Raw genomic sequence first — 13,793 nt, 5'->3', positions numbered from 1 at the left:
GTGTATATGTGCCATGTTATTCCTCAGTGCTATATCTATCTCTGAACTATCATCTCTGTTCTCCAAACAGAGATTAAAGAGAGAGAAATCGTCAATTAAGAGCGAATGGATGTTAGGTTCCATTTTCCTGCCAGTCAGTCACAGGGATAATCCATCACTGAAGACTGTGTGGAGATTGTGTGTTTGTTATGCCTTATGGAATGTCTTCCAGACAAGTTGTGATTGTAACTTCCAAAACAGTGTAAAACCACAAGAAAAAGGATTTCTTAGAGAATAGGTTAAACTTTTGCTGTCTTGAGTTCTTCCAGCAAATCTAAATTATACTTGTGGTATATTCTGATTTGGTATAAAGAAAAACTGGAAGGAGAGAAGATGTTTAATTATGCGTAGATTTTTAAATACACATCAAAGAGGCAGTTTGCAAGATAAGAAATGCTAACATATTCTGCTTTACCTTTTATCAGGCTGGGATGAAATACAGAAACCTCATTTTGAAACCTGGAGGATCTTTGGATGGGACGGATATGCTTCAGAATTTCTTGGAGTGTAAACCAAGCCAGAGAGCTTTCCTATTGAGTAAGGGATTAATGTGTTCAGTAAGATTATGGTTCCTTTGTAATGGCATATAAGTATGGAATGAGCTGGAAATGTCGGTGTATTTCACATCTTAACTGTGGGAATGGGAGTCTCACTAACGGACATTCCTGAGTTTGATTTTAATGAGCAAACACTGCACCACCTGGCATGACAAGGCACTTAAGCAGTAAATAACGGAGAAAGGAATGTGCAGTTGAAAGGAGAAAAACAAGATAAAGACCATGAAGGCATTTCGCATGATCAGAAAGAACGGGCCAATCTGCTAGAGCATAGATGCACGTGAACACAAGGCTGTAACCTATCTGCAAGCTGCAGGTAGCGCGTGTCCATAGTAGTTAACTATATAAGCCCTGTTATAAGTGTAAATAAAGGAGAATGACCATACTCATATTGAGATCTGTCATTACTCCGGAATCGCAACTCCCGCTCCGTCGTCGACACTGAACAAAGGGAAACTCCGACATCTGGTAGCAGAGGATGGTTCGGCGCATATCTTCGAGACTGCGGTAAGAGCAGCGAGAGAAGGGGAGCGGGAGAAAAGCGGCTGGGAGTTGTACTATCCCGATGATCGGAGGGGGATAAGATAACGGAGCAGTCTGGCCAACTGCCTCCCAGTGAGCGACCGCTATCATGGAAACAGAGGCGGCAGCTGTGTTGCTCGTAAGCATCCTCTCCAAGAGAGGGATCGAGACAACGGTAAAACAATTATGTACGTTGATTAAATTAGGACAACGTTGGGGACATTTTAAGGACAGTCAAACTATTTTTTCTGACCTTGAGTGGCGAGAGCTTGGCAATACTATGTGGGAGCAGACTATCACGGGGGATGAAAAGTCAAAGAAGGAGATTAAAACAGTGCGGGAACTATGGAGGTCTGTGTCAGAGACTTTAAAAGCCATGAAAGCTGAAAGAAAGGTGGCTTGTGCAGCCACTCAAATGCTAGCCCCAGAACCCTTGCCTGATAGACCGAAGAATACAACATCTGGACTGTTTCGGTTCTTTGGGCCGTCTGCAGTCCGAGGTATGTCGGGTACCCCCAAACGAACTGCCTTGGAAGCCAAGTATAGTGTTCTGGGGGGTGACGGCGCTTCTGAACTGCTTGAAACGTACCCTCCGCTTACGGACTGCAAAGATGCAGAAACTAGCGGTAACGGGGCCCCTCTTTCACCTGAGGCGGTCGCGGAAGAGCGACGACCCGGAGAGGAGGAGCGGCTGGTTCCGTTAACCCCTCCGTGGCCAACAGCCCCGCCTCTAGGAGTCTCTTCAGGTGCGTCTACTCCGCCACAGGGTGACAGCAAAGCACAGAGTATGGCTGAGACTAATGAGCTCCTGAAGAAGGTAGTGCAACAGTTACAGGACTTAACAATTACAGCCCAGAGGGGAGGGATGGAGCACCTGTCCGGGGCATCAGGGGAATCCCTACCCCCTTGCCTCTCTGGACCACCAGCGACGGTTCAGCCCAGACGCTGGAGCGAAATGGCTAGAGACGCTATGCTGGACGGGCAGTGGCAAGCGGTATCCAGCTTGGGGGCGAGTGCTTTTCCTGTGCTGCAAGAGAATAACGGCAATAAGTGGGCACCTCACGATTGGAAAATCCTACAGCAAGCAAAAAACACTGTGTCCCAGTATGGGATAAAATCAGAAGCTTCACGTCAAATTGTAATCTGGATTTTTTCGGCTGACCTGATGTGCCCTGCTGACTGCCAAAACCTTATGAGGCTTTTATTGTCACCTACGCAGTATTTGTTGTGGGGGTCGGAATGGTCACGGCGGGCGGCAAGTGCTGCGGCACAGCATCAAACGCAGGGGGATCCCCTCTATGGGATTACCGCGGAAATGATAATGGGGACGGGAAGGTTTAACGATATTAATGCTCAGTTGGTTTTTCCTATTGCTTTGTTGCAGTTGTCTGCCAAACTGGCGCTAGACGCCTTTTTAGCCTTACCCAGTTCGTCCACTCCATCTTTTAGTTCTGTACAGCAAGGTGCCACTGAAGCGTATAGTCATTTTGTCGATCGCTTGTGGGGGGCGATACGTGGGGGGGAAAAAAAAAAAAAAAAAAAAAAAAAAGAGAGAGAGAGAAGGAAAAAAAAAAGAGAAAAAAAAAAAACAACAAACAAAAAAAACAAAAACAAAGAGTGCCTACAGTGTGTACCGTGAGTATTGTATCAGTGTTACCATTGTGATAAGAAGTGGTGGGCCCGGTGCACGCGCGCACAAAGGTGATCTGAAACTTGCTATCTGAAAGAAATAGTGCTGTATAGAATATTAATAACCACTGGACACGAAATACAGTTCACGAAACTGCCAAATTGATTATTGTTTGTAAAAAATAAAAATAAAAAAAAAAACCACAAAAAAACCAACAACAACAAAAAAAAAACCCCAAAAAAAGAAAGGCAATTCGCCTAGAAGAGAAAATGTTGAGCCAGGCAGATGTGATCGTAATTGGGCTAATCTTAATAATCCCAGGGTCGGCAACTATACATCGCATTAACCCAAGGGAAAATATGTGGGTAACCTGGGCAAATAAAACAGGGCAGCCCGCGTTTTGCCTTTCCCTCGCCTCAGCAACTGAGCCATTTAGGACTTGTTTGTTAGGTATGCCTGGATATAAGGAAGGTGACTTTGCCGGGTTCAGTACTGGCAGTTGTACTAATGTGACTGCAACTAGCAACTGTAGTGCTAACTTGATAAAAGGATTAAATCACTCGCTACCCTGGAATCCCCAGGAGTTGGAACTATTAGGGTCGATGCGAGTTGGAAATACATCTAAAAATTGGACTCAGACATGTTTTATATTTGGGGGACCCCTACAGACGGGTATCCACTTCTACCAGGCAAGAAATTGGACAGGGTGGACTAATGTCACCTCTCACGCATCTTACTACAAGTATCAGGATGCGGGCGATTTTTGTGGTACCAATGACAGTGGTAATAGCTATGCTTTAGGAGCGGCTGGAGCGGAAACAAAGGGAGGAATAGCAATCTGGAACAATGGTACCCCAAAGGCGTTGCCCCCACAGGTATTTTTAATATGTGGGGACAGGGCCTGGCAGGGTATCCCAGCAAATGCTGTAGGAGGGCCATGCTACTTAGGAAAATTGACCTTGTTGGCCCCAGGAGAAAATTGGTGGAAAACCATAACAAGAAAAGGGCAACAACAAAGACGAAAAAGAGCCGCCACGGGTCTTTCCCCAGACTGTCGTGATGACGTAATTCTGCCTAGCGACACCGAAAAGGTCTTCCTTTCACTATTTGTACCAGGCGCTGCAGCTGCGAGGGCCCTAAATGAGGTAGGGAAATTAGCTTGTTGGGCTAAAAAGCAGGCTGATATGACAACAGAGCTTATTGAAAAATTACTTGCAGATCAGGATAGCTTCCATCATGCGATTTTACAGAATAGAGCTGCTATTGACTTTCTGTTATTAGCACAAGGACATGGGCGTGAGGATTTTGAAGGGATGTGTTGTATGAATCTGTCTGACCATGGGGAGTCAATCCACAAACAGCTACAATGGTTAAAGGACCACACCAAGAATATTCAACAAGATCACGGCTTATTCGATACCTGGCTTAAGAATATATTTGGGGAACTGCCATCTTGGATAATAAGTTTAATAAAAGAAAGCTTACGCATTTTAATTGTTATATTAGTAATAAGTATATGCTCTTGTATAATTTTTAGCTGTGTGAAGAAAGCAATTATGAAAATTGTTAATCAAGTCTGGGTTGCTCAAAAACAAGAAGGGGGAATTGTGGAGGAGTGGCTGGTACAGCAGGGGCACGATCTAGTATCCCTGAGCAACCCATGTTTTTAACAGTAGCAGGGATATGCTGACAAAGACGGCTGGTGACCTTGACCATCCTTCCCTGAGCAGAAGAAGGAGCCTCACTACGTGATGAACAACAACAGCGGAACAACACCCGGGATAAGGAGGAGGCAGAGATCGGCGGGACCAGCCGGCAGCTACCGATGAGAAGGGTGTTGTGAACGCGTGGACAGCTGTGATTAACCAATTACAGGTTGTTATGAAGAGCGTGTCCGAAGGTGTTGTGAGTGCGTGGACAGCTGTGATTAACCAATTATAGGTTGTTATGAAGAGCGTGCCCAGCCACCCCATCCGTTCCGGTGAATGATGGGGGAGTGACCGGGGAGAAAGACCCCCTGGCTGCTGCGTTTGCAGACTTGCGGGTATCAGACAGCTCCTCCTCGTGGCTGGTTAAAAGGACTAGCCAAGCTAAGAGGGATATGTGTAATAGTATTTATATGCATTTTTGTTTTGTGTACCCTGTTTGTTGCAATGTATATGAAAAATGATTGAAAGATCGGTTTCAGCAGTGTTTCTAGTAAAACAAAAAGGGGGAGATGTGGGAATGGGAGTCTCACTAACGGACATTCCTGAGTTTGATTTTAATGAGCAAACACTGCACCACCTGGCATGACAAGGCACTTAAGCAGTAAATAACGGAGAAAGGAATGTGCAGTTGAAAGGAGAAAAACAAGATAAAGACCATGAAGGCATTTCGCATGATCAGAAAGAACGGGCCAATCTGCTAGAGCATAGATGCGCGTGAACACAAGGCTGTAACCTATCTGCAAGCTGCAGGTAGCGCGTGTCCATAGTAGTTAACTATATAAGCCCTGTTATAAGTGTAAATAAAGGAGAATGACCATACTCATATTGAGATCTGTCATTACTCCGGAATCGCAACTCCCGCTCCGTCGTCGACACTGAACAAAGGGAAACTCCGACACTTAACTATGTATCATTCTAGGGAAATTGGTTCAATTTTTGATGTTTTTTTTAAATTGTATAAGTAAAAATGTGATTTTTAAATTGCATAGGACTACAACATTGAACACGGGAAAAATTCTGAGAGGTGCAGAAGCTGAGAAAATTGGATGGTAATTTCTTTGAATTTTTATGAAATAATACTAATCAGTATGGGGAGTTGATGCCTTGTTTCTCTCTTAATAGATGCACTTAAACTGTCTTGTGAACGAATTTTAAAACTGGAGGGGAAAAAAAGGATGCTGCCAGCAATAAAAGAAACAGATTCTTTTTTATTCTGTATTCTTCTATTGTATTGATGGCTCACGAATGTTTTTGATGGAGAGGAAGTGTGTTTGATTTAATCATGGTTTGGGTTCAGTCTAGGTTCCTGACAAATTTCAAGACTGAGAATCTACCCCAGACTGCTTTATAACAGAGATACTTGTGTGATACTTTTAGATTTCATTCTGATGCATGTTAAATTCTTGTATCATTTAGAAACTTATATAGTATAACTAAAAAGAAAAAACCCCTACCATTTGAGCTACCATTTTCTTCCCTTCATTGAGGAAAACCAGCCAAAATCTATGACCTTGGCAGTTCTCCCGCGACTTCTGTTGTTGTTGTTGTTGTTGTTGATGATCACAAATCAGGTATTTGTTTTCCAAAATATATCAACGCTGGCACTAAAAAGTTATACTTGAGCAATTATAATGGTTTCAGTTGGTTTGTGAAGTATTTTGAGATACATATAAGGAAGGAAGGGAAGATGTCCCCGGTGGGAATGGTAAAAGTCAATACAAGGTTTTCCTGTTCCTTTCCAGTGTGGCATGCAGAATTGCTACAAAAAAGCTTCATAGACTTAATGATTTCAGCTGTGGGAGTGTGAAAGTAATCAAGGAATTATTTTTTCAGTTTTTCTGCAAGATCAGGAAAAATGAGTCTCACAAGCCAATTCTACACCACCCAAATAAAACTGCTAATCCAAGTGCACTTTTCATGTCTTTAGATATCATACCTTACTTTGGTTTTGGTATTACAACATGTATATGAAAAAAAATTAATTTTGGTTACTAGTTAATATATTTTAGACACTTGAACCATAGCTGTAAACATGGTTGGTATTTTTGTTTGTTTGTTCTACCACAAAGTAAGAAAATGTTCCTGGTTAACTCAAAAGACTTATTCCTCTTTTTCTAGCAAAATAAAACTGAAAGCATTCACTTTGGGGCAAATCTATGTGTTTCAGAGGGGAAAAAAAAAACAAACAATTGTGAATGTTCAGTTGAAACTATTTCTGTGTTTTCCTTTTAAAGCATTTAAATTGGAGAAAAAAAAAGGAACTTGATTGGTTTCTCAAATGGAAAATTTGACAGGACTTTATTTTTTTGAACCACGCTAGTTATGGATGTGAGAAAACATAAAAGTTAGTAGCCAAAACATATTAACTGTGTAGTCTTACCAGAGCACATAATTAAGTAAATCCAAATTCTCACAGTCAGTCACAGTTTTAGACCCCAGTTCTGCTGGGACATGAAAATGTGATACATGAAAATCACATATGAGAGAACCTCTTGAATGGTATTCAAAACAACTATAAATGAAAGCTAAGGAAACTGATGGATGCAAGATTATCATAAAACCTGTGAATTTTGTCTAGATTAATTTCCATTACATTCTGACTGGATTTGGATACATTTTGCTTTCTTTTTAAACATATGTTTAAATTCTTGTGATCCTATCTTATCAAAGGTTTTTCCCTTTCGCACTTCAATGAGAGCTCCGATGAACTAAAATATTGTAAAAAAAAAAAAAACCAAAAAAACCCCCCAAACAAACAAAAAAACCCAAACTAACCAAACAAGAAAAACCCACAAAAAAAACCCCAAACAAACAAAAAAAATATACTAAGTGATACTTTCCAAAAATGAATTTGCAAATCCAAGCAATGGAAGCTTTATTAAGATGCATAATGCAGTATTTCTTTTTACAGCTGCTAGGTAGATTTCCACGAGGGTGACCTTTCTCTGCATAAACCAGCAGTCTCAGATCAAGGTAGACAATTGCAAATGCAGTAATTATAAACAAAAATATATGGTGATAACATTTAAAAGTTAGATTTAGGACAGTACTGATGCTAATGATGATAACTTAATTGTTTATTTTCCTGTTCTTTAGAGAGTGTGTGTTATACAGTATATAGTAACTAAGAAACTGAAGTATTTAGGATTAATTTTTTTTCCTGTGTCAGAAATTCAAATTGGACTTTGGGTGGCTTCATGACAAAAGCTTCAAATAAAAGGGAAATGGTAAAATAGGAGACTCAGGAGAGGGTGGTGTTAACCACTCAGGAAGTGGTTAACAGGTAATGGCTTTCTTATTCTGCTGCTTCACTGCAAAAGATAGAATGGGTTGGCCATGTAACTGGGTCACAAGATGGCTAGGTAATGGCCTCAGCAGCCCCTGCTGCTAGTTGTCTGATGCTTGCAAGCCATGTGGTCAAACCTGAATGGTAAAAGCAGTCTGAAGAAAAAGTTTAAATTTTGCTCTCTGAGCTGTGGTGGCTATTGGTTATTATGCTGACTTAATAAAGAGAGCATTAAGACTTAGGGAGTCCATGTTTGTAGAGATCAGGTGAGTGGAGTATTAACTCTGTCACTTGAGCTTCTAATACTACTACAGTTGGTTTTCCTATACAAATAGCTCTCTATTGTATGTTATTAATATAACAACATTGCAGAAAAAACCTTCCTCATTTTAATCAGTAATCAGGGTCAGTCAACTGCTGATCTTGTTAAACAATTTTGTTAAACCCTGTTTTAACAGATAATCAGGCAGCAACTGATTCTAATGGCTATAGTCATTTGGTATGGGAGAAGTAAAATTACTGCAACAAGAAGTGAATCACAAGGTCAAGATCTCAGCTTCCCCTCTGAAAAATGAAACAATTTACAAATACCTTCAGTACCCCCCAGGTAGTGGGGGGTAGTTGAGTTAAATGGAGACTCCTGAAGGGGTTTTCCAGAAGCATAGAGCTGGTTGCATAGTGAGTGGTAAGGACAGAGCTGGCAGCTGGGGATGTGCTGAGTGGGAGTTACATGTCTGGGAGTGTTGAGGACTGAAACAGTTACTGGGAGGGATTAGAGAGGCTAGACATCAGGAGGTTATGTGGTAGCACATGTCAAAGGGAAAGGAAGGAAAGCAGCAGGTGTGTTGTGGTTTAACCCCAACCAGCAACTAAGCACCACCCAGCTGCTTGCTCACTCCCCCCACAGTGGGATGGGGGAGAGAATTGGAAGAGTAAAAGTGAGAAAACTCGTGGGTTGAGATAGACAGTTCAATAGGTAAAGCAAAACCAAGGAATTAATTCACTACTTCCCATTGGCAGGCAGGTGTTCAGCCATCTCCAGGAAAGCAGGGCTCCATCACGCGTAACGGTGACTTGGGAAGACAAACACCATCACTCTGAACGTCCCCCCCTTCCTTCTTCTTCCCCCAGCTTTATATACTGAGCATGATGTCATATAGTATGGAATATCCCTTTGGTCAGTTGGGGTCAGCTGTCCCAGCTGTGTCCCCTCCCAACTTCTTGTACACCCCCAGCCTGCTCACTGGTGGGGCGGTGTGAGGAGCAGAAAAGGCCTTGACTCTGTGTAAGCACTGCTCAGCAATAACTAAAACATCCCTGTGTTATCAGCACTGTTTCCAGCACAAATCCAAAACATAGCCCCATACTAACTTCTATGAAGAAAACTAACTCTATCCCAGCCAAAACCAGCACAAGGTGGAAGGATGAAGTTGGAGCTGGGTGTTTTGACAATAGCTGTAGAAGGGTTGGGATGAACGTTAGAGGAAGATAGCAGGAAAAAGACAGTAGCTTAATGCATACCAATTTATGAAAGGCTACTGTGAATGCTTTTCATTGTTTTCTGAATTAGAAACAAGACGTGTTTGTCTCTGAATAGATTTCTTATCTTTTTATCTGCATGCCAAAGAACATGAGATTATGCACTAGCTTGTTGCTTGAATACTTGGGCTTCTTCTTGACATCTGGAGATTATTTTTTGTTTCACCATTATTTTCTTCATGAATATATTTTAAATAATAGTTTCCCATGGTGGAAGGAAAAAGTGGGTTGTTATAGGGGAAGTTCAGTTTGTGGGGCCTACGCTGGAAATCCTGTATAGCTAATCATCATTAGCCATTGTAAAAAGTGTAGATGATACAAAAGACATGGTACCAAACAACAATCAATCTATTTTAGACCTAATTAGGATAAATAAAGATGAATAAATTAAATGAATTGAAAGTTAGTGCTTGCCTAGAAACCAATAATTATGACCTAATTTTGTTCAGTATTGATTAACAGAGGGATAGACTCAACCAATACTTGCTCGCGCTATATTCCTGATGGATTAAAAAGGCTAAAGATATCAGTGGTAAGAGAGACAATGAGTAAAATCAATTGGAAGAAAAATTGTGAATGAGAAGTGGTATTTCTTTAAAATTTAATTGGCCAAAATCCCACAATTTTGCAACTTAAAAAGAGAACAATTCTGACTAAGAACCAATTTGTCCACCAGTAAAAACAGCAATTAAAAATAAACAAAACAGAAGTGGGGAGTCAGGAGTAGGAAATAGTTATAAAATAAGGAATTGTAAAGTGTTAAAAATGATAAAGAAAGCTAAGACCATCAAGAAAAAAAAATGGATGAAAGAATTATAGCCAATAAGATGTATAATTTAATGTATTAATAACTAATAAATCAATTTACGTTACAGACCCTATAGTAGATAGAAATGCTAATATTGCAAATGACAAAAAAGACAATTTTTAATTACTGTTTCTCTTTTGCATTTAGAAAGAAGCAATATTATGTAATCATATCATATGAGAACAATGGGGTACTTTCCAATCCATTATTAACTGAGGAGGATATTAAGCACCACCTACTATAAATAGATATTTTTACATGAGTAGGATTAAATAACTTGCACTTTATGAACTCACAAGAATTGAGGGGGGCGTGTGTGTGTTCCCAGTGCTGTTAATCGTGGGATATGGGGCATATGCCATTGTACTAAAACAGTGCTAATGAGTTCCAGTGTTCAAAAAGAGTGAATAGGTGACTTGGTCACATAGCTTGAAATCTGTCTTCAGCAAAACAGTGGGAAAGAATAAATATGGTTCTGTTGCTGAAGAATTAAACAATGAGTGTTATTAATACAGTGCAAGTGGTTTTATGAAAAACAAGCTTTGTCAGACAAGCGTGATATAATCATTTATGGCCATTACAAGCCTGATGAAGGTGACTGTAGAGAGATTTATGTAAGGGGTATTTGACTTATTGCTGTATATTTTCATTTGAAATAACACTATATGGTATCAATAGAGAATATGTAAAATGGTTTAAGAACAGCTAACTGTTCTCAGAGAGTACTTCTTGGTGTAGAATTACCATTGAACAGGGTTCTTCAGGGATCAGTAGAGGCCAGTAATATAAAATCACTGGTGATAAAATTTGCAAGTAACTAAAAAAAGCAGTCACACAGAATTTTCTGGATTGAATGCTTTGGGCATTCAGCCTAAAAAATTCTGTAGCATGGGCAAAGTAACACATAACATGCCTGTAGTAACTAAAAATGTAGGTAGGTTAAAACTACAGCTTGGTGGACTGTATTCTAGAAAGTACTGACTTCTGAAAGTATCTTGAGGCTGGTTATAGTAGTCAGTTCAATCTGAATTGTTATGAGACTATAGCAAAAATGGTTAAGCAATCTCATGATGGATGAGTGCAAGAATATTGCATAAGAGCAGGTTACTGATGCTATTTCTGTATATGGCAGCAGTAAAATGGGTACAGCAATTGCATGCAGTTTTGGTGACCGCATTTTTAACTGAGGCTAGTAGGACTTGTTATTCCAAATAAACACAGGTGGTTCTGTGGGTAGAATAGAGTTAAGCTGTGGAACTCCTTGCCAAGGATATTGTAGAGGTGATAGGTTTACATGGGTTCAAAATAAGACTCAACAAGTTCCAGTCTTGGAAGAGAAATCCACGGAAAGTATTTAAATACATAAAACCATTTTCCTCCTCAAGAAGTCCCTGCAAAGTAGAGGGTGGAGATCAGAGGAAATATCATATATGGTGGCCCTATTCATACTCCTCTTAGGCATTTGCTTTTAGCCACTGTTAGAGATAGGATACTGTACCAGATCAACCTGCTGTTTGATCCAGTATGGAAATTGGAGAAAGAGCAGAAGAGAGTCACAGAGCTTACCTGAGAGCTGGAGAAAACTTTCAAAGAAAGACTTTTAAAAGCTTTATCTTTTCAGCTTAGCAAAAAAAAAAAAAAATCTGTGATGACTTAATTATAGTCTTTAGGTATTGCCATTACATGTTAAAAGGTTCTTTAAGTCTAGTAGGAGAATGTCAGCTGGAAGCTGAGGCCAATCACTTCAAAGAGAAAATAACAGCATTTTTAACAGTGAAGGAGACTAAATATTGGACCAAACTGCTCAGAAAATTGGTAGAGTTGTCAGCTCTTAATGTCTTCAAATCAAGAAAAGTGAAAGCTCTTCTAGGAGGTATGCTTTCACCAAACACAGTGTATTAGATTTCATTCGGAGTAACTGGGTGAAATGGAATGGCTGGTGATATACAAATCAGAATGATTTCATGGGCCTTTTTCCCTTGAAAACTCTATGATTCTACAAATCTTACCTTAGCAAAAAAGTTTGTTGCATGTTTATGCAGGGCAGAGGTGTAAAACTACCCAATGTAACTCACTGCTGAGGAGTTCTAGCCTTCAAAGCCACTTATAGAAAGCAAAATCAAATAGACAACGTACTTTTAAATTAAGAAAAAATTTTAACCTGAAATGGTCTCCTTTAAATGAATAATTGTGAGATATACAAGCTTTTATAAGAAAACTGAGCAGACAAATGTTTTTCCATATGACAGAGGATAACCTTATCCTTCAATTTCTGGTTGAAGGCGGCAGTATTTTACTCTGTAGAAAGTAGAAGCTGAGTAATATTCCCAAGTTACTATTACAAACAGGTTCTTTAACTAGCCAAAGTTAGTTGCTTCATTGAGTTGTCCCCTTTGGAGTTCCAGATTTCAGTTAGGCTTTAACGGGTGATTTCTTTTTGCAGAGCTAATACTTTCTGATTGGGCTCACTGTCAGGCCAAAAACTAATCCTCTTCCCCTCCCTCTCCCTCTCCTCTCCATTAAAGTGTTGCTCTCTTCAGGAATTTAGTCAACGCATTGTATTGGTTCTGGCTGGGGTGGAGTTAATTTTCCCCATAGCAGTCCTCATAGTGCTGTGCTTTGTATTGGTAGCTAGAAAGGTGTTGATAACACACCAGTGTTTTGGCTACTGTTGAGCAGTGCTTCCACAGCATCAAGGCTGTCTCTCCAACATTTCCCCCCCCTCACCCCCAAAGGCCAGTAGGCTGGGGGTGGGCAAGAGCTTGGGAGGGGACGTAGCCAGGACAGCTGACCCAAACTGACCAAAGGGATATTCCATACTATATGACCTCATGCTCAGCAATAAAAGCTAAGAGAAAGGAGGAAGGGGGGGGATTTGTTATTAAGGCATTTGTCTTCCAGAGCAACCGCTACACATACTGAGGCCCTACTTCCCGGGCAGTGGCTGGACATCACCTGCTGATGGTGTTACTGTAAATCGGCAGATGGTGAACTCTCTAAGACTCAATTTGGAGTTTTAGAAAGCAGGCATTCTTTATTGCGGCGCCGGGTGCAAGGTGGAATTTCCACAAATCAAGCACACCTATGGCTAGATCACCGTTACATTTATACAGAAAAATTATAAGGTAGTACACTCCCAGTTACAATGATTGGTTAGTGATTTACATATAATTATAATATCGGTTATGTCATTCTCTTCTGTTACTACGCTTGTGCGGGGGAAGGGCCTTCACCTGGGCAAGGGTCTTCTTGACCTGTGGGTGTGTTTTTTAGTATTATAATGAAGGCAGTTCACTTCAGGACACCTTAAAAGTAGGTTTTGTTGCCAAGTTGGCCAGCTAGATATCTACCTTGCCAGGTTGTCAAATAACTCATCCCATACACAATAGAACCTAGGGGCTCTGGTTATGGTCTAGAGAGTCCAGAGAATAGGGAACAGGGACTTCAAGCAACACAGCCTCAAATAATAAGTAACACAGCATCCAATACATAACGCTACCATAGGGGCTAACTTATTGGAATCAAAATGTTCTTATAGTTGATTATTTCACAACCTAAAATTCAGTAAAACTTAAGATGAAGTTCAACATTTCCCCCCTTTGAAAGTTTTGAAAATCATTTCAATACTTTGATTTTAATATCTATTTTAGTGATGTGCTAATCACTACAGTTCAGTGATCTTAGTGGGAATCTTTGGAAATGT

General features: G+C 40.4%; 1 protein-coding gene across 1 annotated transcript in view; it reads left to right on the top strand.

The window, feature by feature from the left end:
• The window catches only part of LOC143172238 (neurolysin, mitochondrial-like), a 77,875-nt gene that overhangs the window by 56,005 nt on the left and 8,077 nt on the right, over window positions 1-13,793 (top strand). The window contains 1 exon segment of the mRNA XM_076361466.1: window positions 465-596. Within this exon segment, the coding sequence (XP_076217581.1) occupies window positions 465-596 (132 nt within the window).

This window comes from Aptenodytes patagonicus, chromosome W (genome assembly GCF_965638725.1).
Source record: "Aptenodytes patagonicus chromosome W, bAptPat1.pri.cur, whole genome shotgun sequence".
Classification (NCBI taxonomy): domain Eukaryota; kingdom Metazoa; phylum Chordata; class Aves; order Sphenisciformes; family Spheniscidae; genus Aptenodytes; species Aptenodytes patagonicus.
Note: the sequence above shows the minus strand (reverse complement) of the source record. Positions and strands in the feature narration are given on the sequence as shown.